Source organism: Mobula hypostoma, chromosome 5 (assembly GCF_963921235.1).
Source record: "Mobula hypostoma chromosome 5, sMobHyp1.1, whole genome shotgun sequence".
Classification (NCBI taxonomy): Eukaryota; Metazoa; Chordata; class Chondrichthyes; order Myliobatiformes; family Myliobatidae; genus Mobula; species Mobula hypostoma.
The window spans coordinates 14,986,033-15,012,316 of record NC_086101.1 but is presented as its reverse complement, the minus strand read 5'-3'; the positions used below and the strand labels follow the sequence as shown (position 1 = coordinate 15,012,316).

The 26,284-nt window shown below is 45.3% G+C and overlaps 1 protein-coding gene across 3 annotated transcripts in view; it reads right to left on the bottom strand.

The window, feature by feature from the left end:
* Positions 1 to 25,686, bottom strand: part of LOC134346628 (uncharacterized) — a 50,726-nt gene extending 25,040 nt beyond the window's left edge. Inside the window, exons 1-6 of one of the 3 annotated variants that reach the window (XM_063048083.1) lie at positions 25,553 to 25,686; positions 22,526 to 22,843; positions 15,320 to 15,436; positions 6,745 to 6,763; positions 6,560 to 6,594; positions 4,982 to 5,016 (exon numbers count right to left, since the gene is read on the bottom strand). In XM_063048083.1, coding sequence (XP_062904153.1) covers positions 4,982 to 5,016; positions 6,560 to 6,594; positions 6,745 to 6,763; positions 15,320 to 15,436; positions 22,526 to 22,843; positions 25,553 to 25,607 — 579 coding nt within the window. In that variant the 5' untranslated portion in view covers positions 25,608 to 25,686. Of the gene's footprint in view, positions 1 to 4,981; positions 5,017 to 6,559; positions 6,595 to 6,744; positions 6,764 to 15,319; positions 15,437 to 22,525; positions 22,844 to 22,944; positions 23,074 to 25,552 lie in introns of those variants that run through there. The other 2 variants (XM_063048084.1, XM_063048085.1) reach the window with 2 other exon arrangements.
* Positions 25,687 to 26,284: the final 598 nt, after the last annotated feature.

Sequence of the window (26,284 nt, the reverse complement as noted above, 5' to 3'; positions counted from 1 at the left end):
ATGGCCATTTTATTACGTACACCTGCTTGTTAATGCATATATCTAATCAACTAATCATGCAGCAGCAACTCAACCCAAAGAAGTATTCAGAGGTTCAGGTGTTGTTCAGACCACACAGCAGACTGTGGAAGAAATGTGACCTAAGTGACTTTGACAGTTGTTAGTGCTGGGTGGGGAGGTTTGAGTATCTCAGAAACTGCTCATCTCCTGGGATTTTCATGCACAACAGTCTCTGGAGTTTCCAGGGAATGGTGAGAAAACAAAAAACATCCAGTGAGTGGCAGTTCAGTGGGCGAAAACAGCTTGTTCATGAGTGAGGTCAGACTGGTTCAAGCTGACAGGGTAGCAACAGTAACACAAATAACCACATAGAAACATAGAAACATAGAAAACTTGCAGCACAACACTGCCCTTTGGCCCACAATGCTGTACCGAACATGTGCTTACTTTAGAAATTATCTAGGGGTACCCATTGCCCTCTATTTTTCTAAGCTCCATGTAAGTACCTAAGGGTCTCTTAAAAGACCCCATTGTATCCGCCTCCACCACCAACGCCAGCAGCCCATTCAGGTCAAGTCAAGTCAAGTCACTTTTTATGGTGAACGCAGCAGGCCAGGCAGCATCTCTAGGAAGAGGTACAGTTGACGTTTCGGGCCGAGACCCTTTGTCAGGACGTCAAAGTCGAAACGTCGACTGTACCTCTTCCTAGAGATGCTGCCTGGCCTGCTGTGTTCACCAGCAGCTTTGATGTGTGTTGCTTGAATTTCCAGCATCTGCAGAATTCCTTGTGTTTAAGTCACTTTTTATTCTCATTTCGACCATAACAGCCGGTACAGTACACAGTAAAAACGAGATAGCGTTTTTCAGGACTATGGTGCTACATGAACAATACAAAAACTACACTGAACTACACTAGACTACAGACCTACCAGGACTGCATGAAGTGCACAAAACAGTACAGGCATTACAATAAATAATAAACAAGACAATAGGCACAGTAGAGGGCAGTAGGTTGGTGTCAGTCCAGGTTCTGGGTATTGAAGAGTCTGATGGCTTGGGGGAAGAAACTGTTACACAGTCTGGTCGAGAGAGCCCGAATACTTCGGTGCGATGGCAGGAGGGAGAAGAGTTTGTATGAGGGGTGCGTGGGGTCCTTCATAATGCTGTTTGCTTTACGGATAGAGCATGTGGTGTAAATGTCTCTAGTGGTGGGAAGAGAGACCTTGATGATCTTCTCAGCTGACCTCACCATCCGCTGCAGGGTCTTGCGATCCGAGATGGTGCAATTTCCGAACCAGGCAGTGATGCAGCTGCTCAGGATGCTCTCAATACAACCTCTGTAGGATGTGGTGAGGATGGGGGGTGGGAGATGGATTTTTCTCAGTCTTCGCAGAAAGTAGAGACGCTGCTGGGCTTTCTTTGCTATGGAACTGGTGTTGAGGGACCAGGTGAGATTCTCCACCAGGTGAACACCAAGAAATTTGGTGCTCTTAACGATCTCTATGGAGGAATCTTTGATGTACAGTGGAGAGTGATCATTCCGTGTCCTCCTGAAGTCAACAACCATCTCTTTTGTTTTGTTCACATTTAGAGACAGGTTGTCAGCTCTGCACCAGTCCCTTAGCCGCTGCACCTCCTCTCTGTATGCTGACTCATCGTTCTTGCTGATGAGACCCACCACGGTCGTGTCATCGGCGAACTTGATGATGTGGTTCGAGCTGTGTGTGGCAGTACAGTCGTGGGTCAGCAGAGTGAACAGCAGTGGATTGAGCACACAGACCTGGGGGGCCCCCATTCTCAGTGTGATGGTGTTGGAGATGCTGCTTCCAATTCGGACTGACTGAGGTCTCCCAGTCAGGAAATCTAGGGTCCAGTTGCAGTTGCAGTGGTCAGTGCATTCCACACACTCACCTCTCTCTGCGTAAAAAACATACCCCTGACATCTCCTCTGTACCTACTTCCAAGCACCTTTAACTGTGCCCTCTCATGCTAGCCTTTTCAGCCCTGGGAAAAAGCCTCTGACTATCGACATGATCAATGCCTCTCATCATTTTATACACCTCTATCAGTCACCTCTCATCCTCTGTCGTTCCAAGGAGAAAAGGCCAAATTCATTCAACCTATTCTCATCAGGCGTGCTCACCAATCCAGGCAACATCCTTGTAAATCTCCACTGCACCCTTTCTATGGTTTCCATATCCTTCCTGTAGTGAGGCGACCAGAACTGAGCACACTAAATGGTGTCTGACCAGGGTCCTATATAACTGTAACATTACCTCTTGGCTCTTGAACTCAATCCCATTGTTGATGAAGGCCAATACACTGTATGCCTTCTTAACCACAGAGTCAACCTGCGCAGCAACTTTGAGTGTCCTATGGACTCAGACCCCAAGATCCCTCTGATCCTCCACACTGCCAAGAGTCTTACCATTAATACTATATTCTGCCATCACATTTGACCTACCAAAATGAACCACCTCACACTTACCTAGGTTGAACTCTGTCTGCCACTTCTCAGCCCAGCTTTGCATCCTATTGATATCCCGCTGACAGCCCTCTACACTATCCACAATGCCCCAACCTCTGGGTCATCGAGCGTGTTATGACATTGGTGTGCTGGAGAGCAGCTCTGAAGGCACAACATGTTGAACCTTGAAGTGAGTGGGCTGGAGAACCAGAAGACCAAATAAAGTGGCCACTGAGTGTAGACCTAACATCAGCCCGCCTTGTAACCCTTGTTTCATTGTAGGTCTCAACTCTTAATTATACACCCAGGTACCACTCAGATGTGTTATCATCTTCTGTGTCTACCACCCTTCCAGTCACCTACCACCATGTGTCAAAGTAGAGTAGCACACCAGGGGCTAGAGGAACTCAGAGGGTCAATGTTTTGTGTCAGGAACCTGCCTGGCCTGCACCATCTTGTGAAACAAAGAAGGCTGAGGTCCAACCTAGAGTGGTATATAAATCGTAAGAGTCATAATCGTAAATATTCAGTACTTTTTTTTCATGTGAAGGAAATCAAAAACAGGAGGACATAAGGTGGGAGGAACACAAGAGATTCTGCAGATGCTGGAAATTCAGAGTACTATACATAAAATGCTGGAGGAACTCAGTAGGTCAGGCAGCATCTATAGAAAGGAACAAAGAGTCAACATTTTGAGCTGTGACTATTCATCGGGACTGAAAAGCAAGAAAAAGAAGGTGGAGGGGGGTGGGGAATGTGTACAATCTAGAAGGTGATAGGTGAAGTCAAATGAGGGGAGAAGGTAAGTTGGTGAGTGGGAGGGACAAAGTGAGAAGCTGGGAGGTGAAGGGTGGATAGGAGAGGAGAATGGACCATGGGGGATAGGGACCATGGTCATAGGAAGGGGAGGAGAAGAGATGAGGTAAAAAGGGAGCCAGAATGGGGAATGGAAGAAGAGAGAAAGGGATGGGGGAGTTCCTCCAGCATTTTGTGTGTGTTACATAAAATGTTTTAAAGGAACTTAAGAGGAAAGTCTTTGTTCACATGGGATAGTTGATATCACTCTGCCAGAGGAGATAGAACATAGAAGCTACTGAGGCTCCCCGTCAGTCGGGGTCAGCCATGGATATTGTGTTGTAGCTGTCTATGTGATACGTAAGCCAGGGCAGTACAATATGGAGAGCAAACCATGCCCTTGCAGTAGCCTCCCCCTCTCCATGCAGCTGATGAGTCCAAGGGAATGGCGGAGACCAGCACAATTTGGCGTTGCAGGAGTTGTCAGTCAGCATTGGACTCAGTGTTGGACTGCCTTAGGGACTTCAGCTCCAGAGTTTTCCTCAGGATTTACTTCTGAACCCTTCTCCCATGAGTGAGTATAGCCATAAGACAGCGGTGGTTTGAGACCAGAGTTTCCTTCTCCTCGATGAACTGCCAACCATGGCTGATGAGCCCAATCTGCCTGAAGCGACTAGTTTTAAGGTGAAAGTAACCCACCTTTGCCCCTTCTCCTGTCAGCAGAAATGGTTCCACCAGGGTTAGTAGCAAAGTCACACGTGAAGGCCAGGAGCTGGATTTGGTTGTCAGAGGCTATTTGTGACACACACCATTGGGAATGTTTAATAGGTTGTGGGAGCTTACTCCTACTGCAACCTTTGGCTATGACAGCCTTAAGGAACCAGAACATAGAGATGACTGAATTTCTTAGAGACATTTAGATGGCATCAGAAAGGGCAAGGCAGTGAAGGATGTGGACCTAACACGCTTAGTACAGATGGACAAATAGACTTTGTGGCTATAAAGGCCAGGTTCTATGATGCATGAATCTATGACTCCATGCGAGGAAATCAGTGGCAAGACCGCCAGATGAGTGCAAATGCAGACTGGTGAAATATTGCTAATCAGGAAATGCAACGTTCAGTCCTCATTCTGCCTGATCATTATGCAATTCAGTAACAACATAGTTGGCTTGTAGCTGCTGTCTGAAATGCCTCAGCAAGCCATGTTGTTTAAGGGCACTAAGGACAGGGATAAATGCAAAGAAATTTACAGGTGTGAAAGAGAAAAGAAGTAGTGGAAGTAATATCAAGTTAGACATTAGTCCATCGTCTGAATCACTGGCCCTGTTTCTCTTTTCACGGATGCTGTCTGATCTGTTAAGTATTTCCATCATTTTCTGTTTTTATTTCAGCTTTCTAGCATCTGCAGTCTTCTTTTTTAACATGGAATATGAACCCCAATATGTGGATATTGGGGCCGCATGGTAGTATGGTGGTAAGCAGAATGTTATTACAACACGAGTGACCCATGTTCAGTTACCACTACTGTCCGTATGGAGCTTGTATGTTCTCCCCATGACCGGGTGGTACTCTAGTTTCCTCCCACATTCCATGATGTACATGTAACAGGTTAATGGGACACATGGGTGCAGGCTCATTGCTGGTCAATGTGATTTATATTGATTCTGAAAATGTATGGATCCATATTCTGTACCAAAGACAGAAAAATCAGGCTTACCCCATGCCTTGTCTTGTTTATTTTCAAATATTCTGCTGGAAAGAAATGTTATATTCATTGGTTAAAATATTTAAACATCTGACACTTATAAAGGACTATTAAAAAGTCACAAAATTTATAATATCAGCATTTCATTATCAGATGGATTATGATAAGGTCACATAACTGTCTGAATGCTTTGGATATTCAATGAAACACAGTAATTTTTATATTTTCCTTATTTTCATAGAGAATGGTCAACATTTTATCTTAAGCATTTTATACTCCGAGGACAGAGATGAGTAAGTGTTAAACATGAGAAAGTCTGCAGATTCCGGAAATTCAAAGCAACACACACAAAATGCTGCAGGAACTCAGCAGGTCAGGCAGGATTTATGGAAATGAGTAGATAGTTGATGTTTTGGTCTGAGATCCTTCTTAAGGACTGGAAAGGAAGGGGGAAGATGAGGTGTGGGGACGGGAAGGAGAATAACTAGAAGGTGATAGGTGAAGCCAGGTGGGTGGGAAAGGTAAAGGACTAGAGAGAAAGGAATCAGACAGGAGAGAAGAGTGGACCATACGAGAAAGGGAAGGAGGAGGGGACCCAGTTGTTACTGGTAGCACTTTGGAAATTAATATGTGTTGGGTTCTCAGTAATATTAACTGTTAACTGCTAATAATGAAATGGCTTCTGTATAGTGTTAAAATGAAATGGCTTCTCTGTAATGTTAACTGACGAGGTAAGGCTCTCTGTAGCAGCATGTCTGGGTTATAATTAGTGATAACGGGACTTATATTCATTTGCTAACCAATGGAAGAGATGTTATTCTTTCTGTCTGTGTGAAAGCTGTTAGTTTGCGCGGGCTTGGGAGTTTTTTTTTCAGTGAGGAGGAATGAAGAGGAAGGACATGCTAGACACACTCTGGTAGACCACCATGGTTGGTCCCAGTCGGAGGGTTGAGGAGTTTGGAGGAGATCAAATTGAGCTCCAATGGTTGTGCATGAATTGGTTGAACTCTGATAAGTTTGGCGCCTTTTTCTTTTCTTCCTGTATTTGTATCACTATTAACCACATGGTCACATTAAGATTTATGAAGTGTAATCAGCTGATTGGACCTTGTGTGCTGTCTGATATTTTATTTGCGTGTTTGTACCGGGTGCATTACACAGCATCTACGCAAACATGAGACACGGTTTGGCAGGCGGACGGGGTTTCCCCTCGATAAACGTGAGTCGATAGCCCTAAGCGTTACATATGTTTTAAGCCCTATCCAAGCTAGGAAGCAAGCGAGGTGCACTGCTACTCTCTTTGATATGTGATACCATTATGCTGACTTTGTGTCAGTTTACAAGTTTTAGGAAACCCCTTTTCCTAAGTTCCAACACAAGAGATTCCACAGATGCTGGAAATCCAGAGTAACAGAGCAGGTCAGGCAGAATTGATGTAGATAAAGCAGTCAATGTATGGTGAACTGTGAGGCAGATTGGAAAGGCCGAGAAGTCCGCTACCAATCTGCCATGTTCCTGTGTTTCTGATATGATACGTTTCAAAATGATGAATCAATATGAATTTCTTCCATCAATTCAGAAGGCTGTTACCTGTTGATTTTTCGGTGATGTAATGAACGAATTGTCTGCAGAATTAAAACAAAAATATTATGTTACCAAACAGGTTTAAGCAGAAGGCTGCAAGCTCTCATTTCCACTCATTAGGGACCAGATTGGACCATTTAAATTTAGAAGGGACAGATAGAATATGCAAATGATTTAATGTGTTAACTCACCTCTGAAGAGCAATACAAGCTGCAATAGGAAAAAAAAGCAAGAAGCGTTAATTGTGGCTGAAACTGCATGGATATAACAGTCTGCAATTTCTAACACTTTGCATTCAACACTTGCTACTGTAAGTATAATTTCCTGATTTTGTGTGGGTGAAAAAGTATTACTTTAGAAATAGATACAGGTCATAAGCATATTTAAATAACGACTTCAATTTTTTTAGGCAAATATGGTAGTTGTTAATAACCAATACTGTCCATCTTGCAATTGCTTCTACTCATTGAAGAATGGATCCATATTTCCTTCCCCAAGTTCCACCACCAAACCCTAATAAACATTTGTTGCTGCTATAACCTTCTGATCACTGACACTCAAGATAATGAAATAATCAACATTAATGAAAGATTTTTAATATGTGTCTGAAAACATCAATGAATATAATCCGTTCTATGAAAGTTACACACTCGTGATTAAAGGCAATGAACAAATAGCTTAAATTAGACTACAGGGCCACAGGAACTCCACCAAGGACGATCCTAAGCCTGGCCTCGAAAGAAAGAGGGTTGGGCTTGGGTTTAGCCACACCATCCCCTAAAACCCAGAACTACAGAAATCCCAACAGAAGCTCCAAAGACCTCATCCCTGGGAGAGGAAGGATGGGTTTGAAGATGGGTTATACGTGGGGACAATTTGAAAGTTTGGCCCAGGACAGCGGAATCTGGCGAGCTGCTGTCAACAGCCTATGCCCCAGTAGGGGTGATGGGCTTAAGGAAGTAAATAATAAGACCATAAAGCATAGCAGCAGACTGAAGCTATTCAGCCCAATAAATTAATATTTATTTATTGATATTTATTCCTCAGTCCATGAATAATTAGCCCTTTTAATATTCTCTTGAGAATAATCAGGTGTACAATGGATAATAAAGCATATCATAAGTGCTTGGAAATAAGCTTTGATATTTCATATCTGAAACATATGCATGTGTGTCTTGGGGCAGCATGGTAGTGTAGCGGTTAGCCCAATGCTGTATAGTAGCAGTGACCCGGGTTCGTTTCCAGCCACTGTCTGTAAGGCATTCGTACATTTTCCTCGTGGGATTTCTCTGGGTTGGATATGGATATGGAAATTTGCAACAATGCCCAATCCAATGGAAAAGCTGGGTGGGACATAATAGCGCAGAAGCCTCATAGCTCCAGTGACCCATATTCAGTCCTGATCCTGGCCGCTGGCTGTGTGGAGTTTGCACATCTTCCTGTGATCACATGGGGTAGTCCAGTCTCCTCCTACACCCCAGTAGGCTGACCGGCTGCTATGAATTTCCTCATGTATATACAGTAGGAGGAGAATCGTAGAATGCCAAAGCCTGTTTCATTGTCATCTGCACAAGTACATCTATCTTGTGGATCTTGGGGTCCGAGTACATAGGACACTCAAGGCTACTACTGCGCAGGTTGACTCTGTGGTTAAGAAAGCATACAGTGCATTGGCCTTCATCAATTGTGGGATTGAGTTTAAGAGCTGAGAGGTAACGTTGCAGCTATATAGGACCCTCGTCAGACCCCACTTAGAGCACCGTGCTCAGTTCTGGTTACCTCACTACAGGAAGGATGTGGAAACCATAGAAAGGGTGCAGAGGAGATGTTGCCTGGATTGGGGAGCATGCCTTATGAGAATAGGTTGGGTGAACTCAGCCTTTAGTCCTTGGAGCACGAAGGATGAGAGGTGACCTGATAGTGGTGTATAAGATGATGAGATGCGACCTGATAGAGATGTACAAAATGATGAGAGGCAATGATCGTGTGGATAGTCAGAGACTTTTTCCCAGGGCTGAAATGGCTAACATGAGAGGGCACAGTTAAAGGTGCTTGGAAGTAGGTACAGAGGAGATGTCAGGGGTAAGTTTTTTTACGCAGAGAGTGGTGAGTGTGTGGAATGGGTTGCCAGTGGCAGTGGTGGAGGTGGATACAAAAGGATCTTTTAAGAGAGTCCTGGACAGGTATATGGAGCTCAGAAAAATAGATGGCTATGGGTAACCCACCCTAAGTAATTTCTAAGGTAGGGACATGTGTGGCACAGCTTTGTCGGCCGAAGGGCTTGTATTGTGCTGTAGGTTTTCTATGTTTCTATATACACAGGTGAAACAAAAAAACTTAATTGCAGCAGCATTATAAACACATAATGGCAAGTAAGCAGCTTTCAATAATCATAAACTGAAGGTCAATTAATCTGGGTCAGTCCATGAGAATGTGGGAAAATAGAATTGGAACCAATTTAAAGGGGACCTTGATGGTCTGCGTGGATTTGTGGGCCACAGGACAAATTTCTAACTTGTATAAGACCTAAGATCATAAGGTGCAGGAGCACAATTAGGCCATTTGGCCCCCCAAGACTGCTCTGCCATTTGATCATGCCGAATTTATTTCCCCTCTTAAAGCCATTCCTTCTCCTTCTCTCCATAACCTTTGACACCCTTATTAATCAGGAACCTCACCTCTGTTCTAACAAGACATCCTTCTATTCTGAAGCTGTGCCTTCTGGTCCTGGACTCCCCCACTATTGGAAACATCCTCTCCACGTCCACTCTATCTGTGCCTTTCAATATTCGATAGGTTTCAGTGAGTTCCCCTCATTCTTCAAAACTCCTGTGAGTACAAGCCCAGAGACATCAAACACTCCTCATACATCAACCCTTTCATTTCTGGAATAATTCTTGTGAACCTCCTCTGGACCCACTCCAATGGCAGCATATCTTTTCTTAGATAAGGGGCCCAAAACTCCTGACAATATTCCAAGCATGGTCTGACCAATGTGTTATAAAGCCTCAACATCACATCCTTGCTTCTATATGTATACTATGGATTTATATCTCTCATGTGACATTGCAGAGTCTGTGGTGAAGATTCCCTCATGAAGGTTTGAGTTTGACTTTGCCCTGATGATAACTGAGGTTTGTTTCCAAGTTAACATGGTGTGCAAGCTGAAAAGTCAGTTTGTCGGTAAGGTGTTCTCGATATCTGGCTCTTGTTCCTCCAGTTGGTGGAAGAGTTGACATGTGGCAACTTACGGCAGAGGGTGGCATTTTTAACGAGGATATTCCCAGGACTAGGTGGCCTGAATTCTAAAGAGAGGTTGGCTAGGCTAAGTCTTTATTCATTAGCATGAAAGATAATGAAGGCAGCCCTAGAGAAGTGATTAAAATGATGAGAGGCATGGGTAAAGTGGATAGTGGGTCAGTTTTTTCCTTGGGGTAGGGGAGACTGGGGCCCAGGTTTAGGGTGAAACTGAGAGAAGGTAGAGGGGAAGAAATTACCAGAAGTTAGAGAAATCAATGCTTATGTTCTCAGGTTGGAGGCTATTTTTTTCATCCCCTGTTCTGACTCCCCTCTTACCCCTTCACTTCTCCTAAGATACATATCACCTCATGCCGGTGCCCCTTCTCCTTCCCTTTCTCCGATATTCCACTCTCCTCTCCTATCAGATTCCTTCTTTTTCAGCCCTTTACTTTTTCCACATATCACCTCCCCGATTCTCACTTCACCCACCCTCCCCCATCCACCTACCTTCCCCTTTGCCTGGCTTCTCCTATCGCCTTCTAGCTTGTACACCTCCTCCCCCCACCTTCTTACTCAGGCTTCCCCCCTCTTCCTTCCCAGTCCTGACGAAGGCTCTCAGCCGGAAACATCATTTCTTTATGCTGCCTGACCTGCTGAGTCCCTCCAGCATTTGTGTGTGTTACTCTGGATTTCCAGCATCTCCAGAATCTTTTGCATTAGAGACACCAACATTTCAAGAATGACCAAGGAGGACTGTATGATGAGGAATGAGGAAGCATATCATCATGATTTCATGTATAAAGCGTTAAAGAACAACTGGAACAAATTACTGGGAAAATTTGAGCCATGGTCTTCTATGACCACTGCAAATTCCATTCTGCAACTCCAAAATCCAGTTCTGATCCCACCTTAGCTCAAAACATGCTGTCACAGCCCCAATACTTCTGGGCCTATATATTCCAATGAACTCCTGTCCAGCCTCCCTCGCTAAGTTCTCCACTACTTAGAGGTCATATAACCATATAACCATATAACAATTACAGCACGGAAACAGGCCACCTTGGCCCTTTTAGTCTGTGCCGAACTCTTACTCTCACCTAGTCCCACCGACCTGCACTCAGCCCATAACCCTCCATTCCTTTCCTGTCCTTATAGCTGTCCAATTTAACTTTAAATGACAACATCAAACCTGCCTCAACCACTTCTGCTAGAAGGTCAGACAAAACATTTCCGTTGATATCATAACAAAACATTTCCAGTGACATCTAATTTCCACCAAGTCTTGTTCTCACTAACCTGCAATGACGGTTAAACAAGCAACTGTTCAATTTTAAAATGGTCACATTATTGTCCAACACGATATCATCACCTGTCTATGGAGATCTTCTCATTTCTCCAATCTCACCCTCTTGCGCCTTGTACTTTGGGCTTTACACTCCACTGTTCCCTCTCCAAGCCTCTCTGTCCTGCTATTTCTCTTTGCTTCTCTAAGAAAATCAGCTTTTGTAACTTCAATCCAAACTTTGCTAATTTTTCTCAATATTTGCTGGTGTGGTTTATGGTTTGACATTGAATTGGTTGGAGACAATTTGAGATCTTTTACTCTGCTGAGGACCCAGGTCGCTGGTCGATGATTCATGCCAGGATATCAAAGAGTCAGGAATTGTTTGTGTGGATCAGCGGAGGAGAATAAATCAAAGTAATATTTTCTGAAATACATTTCACATCTGGATAGAGGTGCAGACTCCACTCGCACATTTGGAGACCTGTCCTAAATCATCTCACAGGGATATACTAACCCCCATCTCCTGTTTTACAGATTGCCAGGTACGATGCTGTAGCCATCACTGAATCATGGCTGAAGGATGATTGTAGTTGGGAGCTGAACGTCCAAGGTTACACATTATATTGGAGGGATAGGAAGGTAGGCAGAGGGAGTGGGGTGGCTCTACTGGTAAAGAATGGCATGAAATCAGTAGAAAAATGTGACATAGGATCAGAAGATGTTGAGTCCTTGTGGGTTGAGTTAAGAAACTGCAAGGGTAAAAGGACGTTGATGGCAGTTATATTCAGGTCTCACAACAGTGGCTGGGATGTGGACCACAGATTACAGCAGGAAATAGAAAAGGCGTGTCAAAAGGGCAACGTTATGGTAGTCATGGGAAATTTTAACATGCAGGTTGATTGGGAAAATCAGGCTGGTAATGGATCTCAAGAGAGTGAGTTTGTTGAATGCCTACGAGATGGCTTTTTACGGCAGTTTGTCGTTGAGCTAACAGGGGATCAGCTATACTGGACTGGGTGTTATGTAATGAACTGGAGGCGATTAGGGAGCTTAAGGTAACAGAACCCTTAGGAGCCAGTGATCTCAATATGATTGAGTTCAACTTGAAATTTAATAGGGAGAAAGTAAAATCTGATGTAGCAGTACTTCAGTGGAGAGGGAAATTACAGTGGTATGCCAGAGGAGTCAGCCAAAGTAAATTGGAAGAAGCTACTGGCAGGACTCTCAGCAGAACAGTAATGGCATGCGTTTCTGGGAAATTGAGGAAGATGCATTCCAAAAGTGAAGAAATAAATGGTAAAATAGTACAACCATGCTGACAAGGAAAGTCAAAGCTATTGTAAAAGCAAAAGAAAGGGCATAGAACAAAGCAAAAATTCGTAGGAAGATAGAGGATTAGGAAGTTTTTAAAAATCTACAGGCAGCAACTAAGAAAATCATTAGAAGGGAAAAGATGAAATATGAAAGCAAGCTAGCAAATAATATCAAAGTAAATAGCAAAAAGTTTTTTCAAGTATGTTAAAATTAAAAGAGAAATGAGAGTGGATATAGGACCGCTAGAAAATGAGGCAGGAGAAATAATAACAAGGGACAAGGAGTTGGCTGAAGAACTGAATGAGTATTTTGCATCAGTCTTCACTGTGGAAGACACTAGCAGTATGCCTGATGTTGTAGTGTGTGAAGGAAGAGAAGTGGGTGCAGTTACTATTACAAGGGAGAAGGTGCTCAAAAAGTTGAAAGACCTAAAGGTACATACAGCAACTGCACGCTAGGGTTCTGAAAGAGGTGGCGTTGGAGATAGTAGTGGCATTAGAAACGATCTTTTGAAAATTATTCGACTCTGGCATGGTGCCAGAGTACTGGAAAAGTGCAAATGTCTCTCCACTCCTTAAGAAAGGAGGAAGCCACCAAAAAGGACTTTATGACCAGTTAGTCTGACCTCAGATGAGGTGATGGAGTGCTTGGTAACACAGGACAAGATAGTATAAAGTCAGCATTGTTTCCTTCAGGGAAAATTCTGCCTGATGAAGCTGTTGGAATTCTTTGAGGAGATTACAAGTAGGGTAGATAAAGGGGATGCACTGTATGTTGTATATTTGGACTTTCAGAAGGCCTTTCACAAGGTGCCACGCATGAAGCTGCTTACCAAGCTAAAAGTCTATGGTATTACAGGAAAGTTACTAAAATGTTTAGAACATTGGCTGATTGGTAGGAGGCTGCGAGTGGGAATAAAAGGATCCTTTTCTGGTTGGCTGCCAGTGACTAGCGATATTCTGATGGGGTCGGTGTTGGGACCACTTGTTTTTATGCTGATTATAAATGATTTAGATGATGGAATAGATGGCTTTGTTGCCAAGTTTTCAGATGATACGAAGAGTGATGGAGGGGCAGGTAATGCTAAGGAAACAGGTTGGACACAGAAGGACTTGGATTAGGAGAATGGGCAAGAAAATGGCAAATGAAATACAGTGTTGGAAAATGCATGGTCATGGACTTTGATAGTAGAAATAAATATGTGAACTATTTTCAAAACAGGGAAGGAAAAAAGGAAATTGCGATTAAACTCATGACAGAACGTTTTGCTGTTGATGTTTCTGTAGCAGGCAATTTCTCGACGCTCAACCCAGCACGGATGGAAAGCATGCCTGGGGAGCCAGCTGGGCTCGAACTTGGGAGCCTTCACTCCGAAGTCCAGTGCTGATGCCACTATGCCATCAGCCGGCCTTCTAAACAGGGAGAAAATCCAAAAACCTGAGATACAAAGGGACTTGGGAGTCCTTGGGCAGAACACCCTGAATGTTAACTTACAGGTTGAGTGAGTGGTGAGGAAGGCAAATGCAATGTTTGCATTCATTTCAAGAGGTCTAGAATACAAGAGCAGGGATGTGATGCTGAGGCTTTATAAGGCACTGGTGGGGCCTCACCTTGAGTATTGTGAACAGTTTTGGCCCCCTCATCTTAAAAAAGATGTGCTGGCATTGGTGAGGGTCTAGGTGAAGTTCACAAGGATGATTCCAGGAATGAAAGGGTTATCATATGAGGAACGTTTGATGGCTCTGGGTCTGTGCTCGCTGGAATTCAGAAGGATGAGGGGGTTCCTCATTGAATCCTTTTAAATGTTGAAAGGCATAGACAGAGTAGATGTGAAAAGGATGTTACCCATTGTGGGAGAGTCTAGGACAAGAGGGCACGACCTCAGGATAGAGGGGTGCCCTTTCAAAACAGAGATGTGGAGAAATTTCTTTAGCCAAAGGGTGGTGAATTTGTGGAATTTGTTGCCACATGAGGCTGTGGAGGCCAGGTTGTTGGGTGTATTTAAGGCAGAGATTGATAGGTTCTTGATTGGACATAGCATCAAAGGTTACGGGGAGAAGGCCGGGAACTGGTGTTTAGGAGGAGTAAAAAAGGACCAGCCATGATTGAGTGGCGGAGCAGTCTCGATGGGCCACACGGCCTAATTCTGCTCCTATGTCTTGTGGTCTTACATTTGGACGCTGCCCTTCTCGCAGGTTCAGACACGTACTCTAAATCATCCCAGGGGATGCACTGACACTCATCTCCCGTTTCAAATTTCGACACTGTCCCTTACCTTCCTTCTCATTTGGGGAAGTTCCCTAAGTCATTTCTCAGACCCCCAATCTTTTTGTAATACTTGGACACCGCCCGTTACCTACCTCACATCCGAATATATTGTTTGCAGCCTCTTCCCCACACTTAGACAAATTGTTCCTTATTTACACCTTTTCCATACTACATCCCCCTTCTTTCATTCAGTCGCTCACATCTGGTCGGCACAGAGCCGCATCTGATATAGCCGCTGCCTCACAGCGCCGGGATCTGGCGTTCAATCCCGACGTCGGGCGCTATTCACACGCCCCGAGTTTTGCGCGCATGCTCTATCACGGGTTTCCCCCAGGTGCTGCGGATTCCTCCTACATTCCAGGGACATGCGGGTTGACACCTTTATCACCCACAGTAACTTGCTCCTCGTGTACAGGTGGCAACTGGGGAGCTGATGGGAACGTGGGGACGACGTGAAAACTGCGAATTAGGCACTTGATGGACCGAAAGGGTCGAAGGACCTATTTCCACAGTGTGTGACACAAGGATATTTGAGAAACAACACAGTTTAGAGACGGTAATGAACTTCATTTGGGAGAATATGCGCGATTCCGACAGATAGCAGGCTTGTATTCACACTGGTTGGGACTGTAGCATCAATGCAAATTGATTGAAAGTACCTTTAGTGCGCCAGCGGAGCTGTGCAGATACAATAATCAAAGCAATGACAAGCGCTGCTATCACTCCCGCCGACACTCCGATGAAAATCATGTTAATGGCATTGCTTTGAGGTGCACCTAGAATAGAAATCAAACAAGCATTAGTCCCTCGGGTAGGTGAAGTGTGTTTTGTATATTCAATATGTGAGGCATTTGGGTGCCGCTGGCGAGACTCGCAACACTGTCTTCGCAAATTACTCTTCAACCGGAAAACAATATTTAAGAGGCACTGACGGGTCTGCCGTGTTGCTATGAGTCTGGTGTCACATACATGCCAGTTCAGCTAAAAAGAATTTCCCCCCATTAGCTTTGGAATATTAATGGGACTGAGGGATGTGGAGCTACTGCAGGCTAACGACCGGCAATGGGCATTGAATCGCGGAGGGGCTACGAAGATAAGAGTAGTCCATTCCTCTTATCTACGGTATGTCTTATCTCCTTGAGAAAATGGAGGGCTTTGATTAAAGGAACCTCGTCAGTTTCATGGCCAGGTTGTTCGCCTTTACCTTTCATAGCTGTGGATCAGATCTTTGGTACACAAACCAAGATTACGAACCGAGAAGTTAACCATATCGCTAACGATGGATTATTTTCAACCTGGTATTAAAGTCGATTTATAACAACATGGGCACAGGTGTAGGCTACTCACGTCCCTCCACCACCATCCCACCCCACAATGTCCTCCCGCATTCAGTACGATCATGGCTTTAGGAACCACGAGGTAATGTCGCAACTCTATAAATCCCCGACGAAGAATATTGTGGTTGGTCGCTTCATTATAGGAAGGATGCAGAAGGTTTGGGAGGGGGGGGGGAATGGGCAAAGGAAATTTATCAGAGTGCTACCTGAATTAGAGAGTGTGTCCTATGAGGATCGGTTGATCAAGCAGGGGATTTTCTCTTCGGAGAGAAGGAGGGCGAGAATTGATTTGATAACGGTATACAACATGATATGAGGCACAGATCGAGAGGACAGCCAGAAACTTTTCCCTAGGGCAGAAATGGCTAATACACGCAGGCATAATTTTAAGGTAATTGGAAGTACAGGGGGATTTCAGAGGTAGTTTTTTTTATATACAGGAAGTGGTAGGAGCGTGGAACGCGCTGCCGGCTGTAGTAATAGAGGCAGATACATAGGGGCATTTAAGAAACTCTTGGATAGGTGCATGGATGATAGAAAAATAGAGGACTATGTAGGAGGGAATGGTTAGATTAACATGAGATGAGGTTAAAAAGTCGGCAAAACACCGCGTGATTTAATTTTCTATGGCAGATCCGCCCCGGGGCTTAATCCCTCCCCTGTCCTAACAACCGTTTCTGGATCTGAAACGTTATATCGGTTTCTCCCTCCACGGCTGCTATCCGGCCTGCTGTCTTTTCTATTTTTTATTTCTGTTTCAGAAAGAGTGCAGAGAAAATTTACGTGGATGTTGCCAGGACTTGAGTATCTGAGTTACAGGGGGAGGTTGAACTTTATTCCCCAGAGCATTGAAGAACGAGGGGAGCTTTGATCGTAGTCTCCAGAATTATAAGGATTGCAGAGACGGTAAATGTGAATTGACTTTTTCCACTGAGGTTGGATGAGACTAGACGTGCAGGTCAAGGGTGAAGGTGAAATGTTTAAGGGGAACGCGAGAGGCAACTTCTTCACTCAGAGTAGTGGGAGTGTGGAATGGGGGTTCGATTTCAAGTTTTATCAGACATTTGGGAACGTGTGAAGGGCTATGGTCCGGAAGCCCGTTGAGGGACGATGCAGAATCCCCATCCATTTACCTGTGACCACTACCCTTTACACATCCAAATGCATTGTTCCCTGCTTCCCCCCCCCACCCCCCCGCGCGCGCGCGCGCGCACACACACACACACACACACACACACACACACACGGACAAGTTGTTTCTTATTTACACTGAACACCTGGACTCTTTTTCCATAATATACTCCCTCCTCTCAGTTATTCGCTCACTCAAAGTTGAATGTACAAAATATATTTTATTATCCAAATATGTAACTTTATACAACCCTGAGATTCGTCTTCTTTCAGGCAGGCACGAAACAAAGAAACCCAAAAGAATACATTAAAAACAAAATAAGACCGTCAAACAGGCAGAGTGCAGAGGGAAAGAAACGAACCGTGCTACCAATAAAGCAAGCAAACATTCAGATCTGAAGTTCACAACGCCAGGCCTCACTGCTGCCGATCCAGTCTCAGCCCAGCACAGAGCCGAGCCAACCCCACGGAGCAGCGAGCCGATACGGCTCGTCTCTCGCCTCCAACCCAAACACCCCGGCCATTTCAATCTGGCCTGACGCTTAAATCGTCCGAACCCGACCTTCCCAATTCCGCTTGGCTCTTAAATCGATCAAACCTCGGATCCTTCTGCACCTTGCCTCTGCTCCGCCGCATCAAATTGGTCTGCTCTAGCAACTCCAGCCCCGTCATAGTGCTACCGTCCTGCGCCAGCGAGACTCCAGCCACACCGCAAACGTGCCAATTCATACAGGCGATTCAGCTCAAATCCGAATGGGAAGCCACAGGTCAGTCTTTGCAGCAAATGTTTACCAGAAAAGGTGTGAATACCGAAGTAGTTTTATTCACTCGCTCACATTTTTGTCGGCACATTTCTCTCCCACAGGCTCAAGGTATATTGTTCATTTACAGTGGGATCACTGTAAATTGCCCCGTGGGTGAAAAGGGGGTAGCTGGCTCAAAGAGCCGAAAAAGCCCATTCCGCACGTTATCTCGAAATTAAAGAAATAACAGTTCAGCACAGACTAGATGGACCGAACGGCCCTTAGTGTCCTATGACTATTCCTAGCATCATTAAGTCATATAGCACGAAAACAGGCCATTCGGCCCAACTCGTCCATGTCAACCAAATCTTCCCGAGCTAGTCCCAGCTACCTGCATTTGGCTCCTATCTCTAAACCCTTACTAACCACGCACCCGTCTAAATGTCTGTTAAACATCGTGATCGTATCCACCTCTACCACTTCCTCTGGCAACCCAGCCATGTACCCAGCACCCTTCGTGAGTAAAAAAATTGTCTCTCGAGTCTCTTTAAATGTTTGGGAGGAAGGACTGTCTGGGGCCCTGAATGGTGGTAAGGGAGGAAGTGTAAGGGCATCCCATTCCCATTCTGATTTATCTATCCACGGAATCCTCTACTGTAAAGATGAAGCCACACTCAGGTTGGGGGAACAACACCTTACATTCCGCCAGGGTAGCTTCCAACCTGATGACATGAACATTGATTTCTCCAGCTTCCGCTGATACCCCACCTCCCCCTCGTACCCCATCCGTTATTTATTTATATACACACATTCTTTTTCTCTCTCTCTGCTTTTTCTTCCTCTGTCCCTCTGACTATACCCCTTGCCCATCCTCTGGGTCCCCCCCCTTGTCTTTCTCCCTGGGCCTCCTGTCCGATGATCCTCTCATATCCCTTTTGCCAATCACCTGCCCAGCTCTTCGTTCCATCCCTCCCCCTCCTGTCTTCTCCTATCATTTTGGATCTCCCCCTCCCCCTCCCACTTTCAACTCTCTTACTAACTCTTCCTTCAGTTAGTCCTGACGAAGGGTCCCGGCCTGAAACGTCGACTGTACGTCTTCCTAGAAATGCTGCCTGGCCTGCTGCGTTCACCAGCAACTTTGATGTGTGTTGCTTGAATTTCCAGCATCTGCAGAATTCCTCGTGTTTGCGTTTCTAGTTTTAGATTCCCTTATCCTGGGAGAAAGGACCTCTTCAACTTTCTACGTTTCAAGAAAAAAGAAACCCAGCCTAACCAGCCACTCCTGAAAGCTCAATACTCCTCCCGGTCCCGATAACATTCTTGTAAACCTTTTTTGTCTGTTTTCCAGTTTAATGGCGTCATCTTGTAGCTGGACGACCAGAACGGCACACAGTATTGACACTTATTATTCTGTGAGGTCGACGTCGATGCTATGTTGAGAAACATTCCAATGTTTACCATCAATTGCTCCAAAATCTCCCCGAGGAATTCTGCAACAGGATAGAGGAAGCGACCGAGGAGAAAGAGCCGTGACGGGACACGGGATGGGAGTGCTAATGCTCCCAATCTACCGACGCACACTGTGTGCTGTGTAATACCCGGGTGTATTAGAGGAGGACATCAGCCTGGCCTTTGGGAAGCTGCGGTTTGTGATCGGGAAACTGGGGACAACACCAAGCCAAAGCCAAAACACTTCAGGCGCTTCATTCATGGGAACGAGTGCAGCATCTCACCTCTAGTTATAGTATTAGGCTTGGCACTGTGTACGATGGCAATTGTTACTGAGGGTCGCATTGTAATATGAACAAACAACAAATAGATCACGTGAAAACGTGAAAGTACTGTACTGTGCAAAAGTCTTATGTACATGTAAAATTTCTGTAAGCGAAGATGCTTTCAAAAATAATGAAATAAAAAAAGTTTCTAAATAGTAAATATAAATACTGTAAAGGGCAGTAAACAGCAAAAAAGGGCGGCGTGACTACCCTTTGCCTTTAAAAGTGCAGCTATTCGCTCACGTAGACTGTTGTGCGCTTTTTTAAGAAAATCGGCTGGTAGGTTGTTCCAAGCATTTTGGAGAACTTACCACAGTTCTTCTGGAGACTTCGGCTGTCTCGCTTCTGTCTCTTCAGGTAATCTCAGACAGCCTTGATGATGTTGAGATCAGGGCTATGAGGAGGCCATACCATCTGAAGCCATATAGAAACTCTGGCGTGCCTAAACTTTTTACTGACATATTAGGATATCTATTGAGCCATTATTTAAAAACAATAGTCTAACTGCGCCCTTATCGCTGTCTAATACACAACAACATTATGTAAGTCGTATACAACATGTTGTACTCAATGACTTTTTAAGTTTCACTAAAGTCAATACGGTTTTCCTAAATTGACAAGACCTAAGCAGATCTTTCTGGAACCGCTGTATGACTGACTAGAGGACAATTTGAAAAGATGAGGGGAAATCCCGATCGCGCAGTCCGAGAAGGAACAGTCATGCGGAATACGCTCCACTTAACGCTCAATTCCACAAGCAAAACGGAATATTCCACGCTCCTGTATTGGATGGCTCATTCGTTTCTTTCTGTTTTCGCTTGAGAACGGATTTTCTCCTCAGCGGACAGATCATATATTAATCTGTTTCCCACCTGGACTTCTGAATCTGTTACGGGCGGGAAATATGGGGAGACTCGGCGCAGAAGGGATCATTTTCTGAGTGAGCAGATTCCCCCAAAGCGGGCTGCTTTCGTCTGTTGGTTGGGGTCACCCAGAGGGGTTCCTTCCCCTGACTGAGCTGCCGCAGATTTCAAAGTTCAACGTTGAAAGTAAATTTATTATCAAGGTACATATAGTATCCGAAAATCTTTTTTTTCCGCGGAGATTCACACTAAATGTAAGGAAACACAGTGGAATCAATGAAAAACTGCACCCAACAAAGACGGAGAAACAACCAATGTGCAAAAGAAGACAAACTGTAAATAGAAAGAACAGATAAATAAATAGCGACAATAATGAGTTGTAGTGTCCTTGAAAGCAAGTCCAATGCAGGTTCAGGACCCTGATGGTTGAGGGGTAATAAATGTTCCTGGTGGAATCGGACATTTGCCTCCTTCTCGTGGCAGCAGCAAGAAGGCGGGATGACCTGGAATGGGAGGTCCTCCGTCTCATATTTCCAGCGGGAGGTGGAAGGAAGGGGTACCTCTGTGTAGTTGTGTTAAAATCTTGGCATCTTTTCCCGAGATCGGTACGGCAACCAAAGCCGCGCCTGGTGTTCAATAACACACACACACACACACACACACACACACAGACACACACACACACACACACACACACACACACACACACACACACACACACACACACACACACACACACACACACACACACACACACACACACACAGACACACACACACACACACACACACACACACACACACACACCCACACCCCCCCCACACACACACACACACACACACACACACACACACACACACACACACACACACACACACACACACACACACACACACACACACACACACACACACACACACACACACACACACACACACACACCACTCTCTAAGCAGCTGATGAATCTAAGGGAACGGCAGAAACCAGTTCAATTTGGTACCAGCGGCATTGCAGGAGTTGCCAGTCAGTATTGAACTCAACGTACGGAACTGCCTTACGGACTCCAGCTCCGGATTTTTCATTGTGGTTGACTCCCGAAGTCTACCCCAAGAGTTGGTATAGCCGCAAGGCAGTGGGGGTTTGAGATCAGCGTATCCTTCACCTAAATGAGCTGCCAATCATGGCTGACAAGCCCCATTTGCGCACGCAAATACACCGCTAATACACACTCATAAGCACGCCATACACACATTCTCGATCAAGCACACACCAGCGGACACACGTACTACGTACAGAGAGCACAGAGCAGCACCAGAATGGAACAGGCGCTTGGGCCCACGATGTTGCGCCGAATAAATTAAGTTTGCAATGAAAAGCCTACTAACTAGCCCTTTCTAACTGCACGAGTCCATGTCCCTCCAATCTCGGTATCTCCACAAGCCTATCGTTGCCGCCTCTACTCTGCTGCCTGCTCCACCACCCCGAGCAGCGCATTCTAGGCGCACACAACAGTCTGTGTAAAAACCCTATCCTGCACATCATTGAACTTATACCCTCTCGCCTTAAGTGCAATATCAGACATCTCTACCCTGGGAGAAATATACCGGTTGTTTATCGGTGCCCCCCCCCCCGCCCCCCGACCCGTTTAACTTACAATCACGCGTCATCCGCTCTCATATTTGCGTATATAATTCTGGCATGCACTTTGACATTCTCATAAAACTGTGCTCACTTGCATATACACCACACGCACACAGACAGACAGACAGACAGACACACACACACACACAGGGAGACAGACAGACAGACAGACAGACACACACACACACACACACTCGTGCGACCCCCCCTTACAGAGCGCACCGATTAATGAAAAAAATTCTCTCATAGTACAAAGCTACATGGACTCACTCTCACAGTGAAAGGGGCCGCAGGTACATCTACCAGCACAAAGGCACACAAGCGTTAAGATACACCATATACAGACGCACATACTCTATTGACACAAAGACTTACGCCGTACGATTATCTTCGTCCCATCACCCTTCTTTTTGCTGTCCACGGTGCTCAGCTCACAATAGTAGGTGGCGGAATCACATTCCGTGAGATTCCTGATTTCCAGAAATGTTGACAACTTCTGACCAACTATTTCGCGTCTTTCGCTCACTCTTTCGCGGAACTTCCATACGCTTTCTGAAACCTTCAGGTCATCTTTCAGCCAAGTGCAGGTTTTACCCCCGTGAAAATCCGCAGTGCAGTTAATGGTCGCCGTCTGCCCTTCAAGCAGTTGCACGTGGGAAGGCATTTGCCGGACTGGGTTTTGTGAGGTCACACCTGTAAGAAATGAAGGACGATAGTAAGGAACCCTTATAGTAGGGAACAATCTGCGGGCCAAACAACATCCACGGCGTGAGAAATACGGTTTGAAGGATTACCCAGATTTTCTCTCTCCAAAGATGTTGTTGCCCGATCTGCTGAGTGTTTCCACACTTTTCTGTTTTTGTTTCAGATTTCCGGGATCTGCGGATTCTTGATTTACAGTTAATGAAAAGATTCGGCCTGCCGTAGGGTCTTAATCGCAAGAAGAGAGGAAACTTTGGATACACTCAAAGATTCAGGCAGCATCCGTGACAGAAAACCACTTCTAGCTTCTGACCTGAAACGTGAAATCTTTCTACAGACTCTAACTAACTCGCTGAACGTTCCCAGCGTTTTGTTATTTTCTTCTAGCCTCTTCCACTTGAAGGCACCGAGTCAAACTAAAGTCCGAAACCACCAGCTACCAGTCCGCTCCCAACAATCTCTCCACACTTGATTCTATGTATGAAGTATGTTGCCCTGGAATGGAAACGAGCTGGTCAAGTGATCGGCTTTTTAATGAGTGACCATTCGGGGAACAACGATCATATAAGTCACAGCCTCAGAATAAAATAGGACAGAGACATTGAGGAATTTCTTTAGCTGGTGGGTTGTGGAATTCATTGCCACGGCCGGCTGTGGAGACTACGACCTTGAGTACATTTAAACGGAGGTTGATAGGTTCTTGAGCTGGCGGCACGTCAAAGGTTACAGGGAGAAGGCAGGGAGAATGTGGTTGAGAGGGGTAATACATTAGCTGTGATGGATTGGCGTGTAAGACTCGATGGGCCAAGTGGCCCAATTCTTTCTCCTAGGTGTTCTAATTAACTTTTCAGTTAGTTATGGAAAACAGTAAGTCTTGACATCGGATCAAAGTGAAAATGGGGGTGGGGGTGGGAAGGTTAGTTGTAGCAGTGTTAGGCGGGAACTGGGGAAAATAGATGGGGAGCGACTGTTCAGGGGCAAATCTACCTCTGACATGTGAGAGTCCTTTAAAGACCAGTTGGACACGTAGAATTTAAAACTGTACTACACAGGGGAAAGCTCCTTTACCCATTATGGCCTTGTCAGACATGAGAACCTGAATCGACAAGCAAGTATTTTTTTAGAGTTGAAGTGTCTTCACTGCGTTGTGGTGTTGTACGTTCTGAGGACTGAGAGAAGCTGTCTTTGACCGTGGTGGTCAAGGGCTTGATTTTCCAGATCGTACCTTATGAATCCGTACCTCAGACAAGCATTTTGATTGGGTTTGAACACCACGATATGGAGGGAGATATTAGCCCATCTACCTGCACATTCCCACCCCCCATTCCCTGCCTGTTCTTGTGCCATTAGACCATAAGACCATAAGACAAAGGAGCAGAAGTAGGCCATTCGGCCCATCGAGTCTGCCCCGCCATTTTATCATGAGCTGATCCATTTTCTCCTATTTAATCCCACTCCCCTGCCTTCTCACCATAACGTTTGATGTCCTGGCTACTCAGATACCTATCAATCTCTATCTGTCTAAATGCCCCCATAAACGTTGCTGTGTTTATCGGCTTCCGCTGTCTTCCCTGTCAGCACGTTCCAGGCACCTACAACTATCTGTGTAAAGGAAAACGTGAACGCTGCCTGGCTTGCCGCGCTCACCAGCAACTTTTATGTGTGTTGCGTGAAATGTAAATAGGGGTTATAAGGTTTTCTTTCTCTGCGGAGTGAGCAGAAGTCCTCAACGCAGCGCGGTAAATCACACCGGAGAAATTTTCCAAGTTAAAAACTCGCCAGGAACTGTGGCGCCTAACGGCCAGTAGCTCTCTCAAGCAATTTCCGTGGCCCGTCCCGCGACGGGAGGGCTGCGAGCTCTACGGTATCTATTGATCCACAGTGTCAACCGCCGTCTGAAATAATTTCTGGAGCCATAGGGAGCTACAACATGGAAATAGACCTGTCGGCCCGCCGAGTCTATAGCTTTCTCTGCTCAGCCATCGGAATTTTCACCCTGCCCACACGATCCTAAACCTACCGCAGCAACAACGGCGTACGTGCCTGCTTGTCCTTTTGTTTGTACTAATGTCAGGTCTCTTTTCTTTCTTTGCTGTCGGGTGTACGGTAGGGTCAAAATCCCAACGGTTGTGTGTTGTCTACGTGCCTGTTTTCTGTGATGCTACTGCAAGTAGTAGTTCTTAATTGGTCAGGCTGCATTTATGGAGGGGAGTAAACAGCCGAGGTTTCGCAAAGATCTTTCACCAGGACCAGGACCAGGAAAGCAACTGAGGTCAGATATGAACCCATGTCTCCGGGCGCTGAAAGCCCAAGACTCTACCAGCTTGGTTCTTAATTTGAACTTCCTGACTCTCGCATTTATTGTCCCACTCAGGTTGGTAGCCCACCCTCGCAGGTGCACCGATTCGGGCGCGGGCACACCCACCCACACACCACAGTAAAGCGTTCACCATCTATCCCTTATGTGCACGCCCTAACTTTTGAGGAGTATATACGGTGTCATCGAAAACTCTGCCTGCCTTCCTCTCGCTTAGGGTGGTCATAGGGGTCTTGTTGTAGCTCGCTAGAGTCCGAGAGTTCTTGTTGCGCAACAGCCCTTTGCTATGCACCATTCTCCAACCAAGATGAACCCCCGTAAACATTTCCACAGTCTTCAAGGCAACGTTCCTTCCACTCAAATTATTTAGAATATTGACTTACCTATTAATAAGAGACTCGGTATGAAGGTAAACACAAACGCCGAGAGAAAATACATAGCCAGTGGGTGTCCAGTTATCAGTTAGTTTAATTGCAGAAGAGGAGAGGTGTCGAGGCCCGGGATCGTAAAGAGTATGACAGATTGAAACTGTCCAGACAGCGATAGGCGAATGGCCTCGCCTAAACGAACCACTGAACGGGCAAGGAAATGCGCAACCGGATGAGAAGAAGCCTAAAGCATTTCGCCCACGAAGGTTTGAAGGGACAAAGCACAGCACCAATCCTTTGATATGGTCTTCAGATAGTGGGATTTCTATTGAAGAAAGCTGCCTCATTATACTCTCGGAAAATACCCAGTATGATTTAAGGATGTGTTACCCAACGTGAGTGCACGCAATCTACGTGTATAACTGTTTTTTGTACGTTGACTTGTATTGTTCTTTTATATTTATATTTATTGTGTTCCTTATGTTCATTATGTTTTTTTTATGATGCATTTAATCCGGAGTAGTAATTATTTCGTCTCTTTCACACTCGTGCACTGAAGAATGACAATAGACAATCCTGGAATTTAAAGACATCGCCTTCCATCTCGGTTAGCGCAACGCTGTACAGGGCCAAGACAGCTGTAAAATGCGGGCTCAATTCCCGCCGCCCTCTGTTAGAAGTTTGTACGTTCTCTCCGTGACCGCGCGAGTTTCTCCTGGGTACTCCGGTTTCCTCCCACATTCCAAA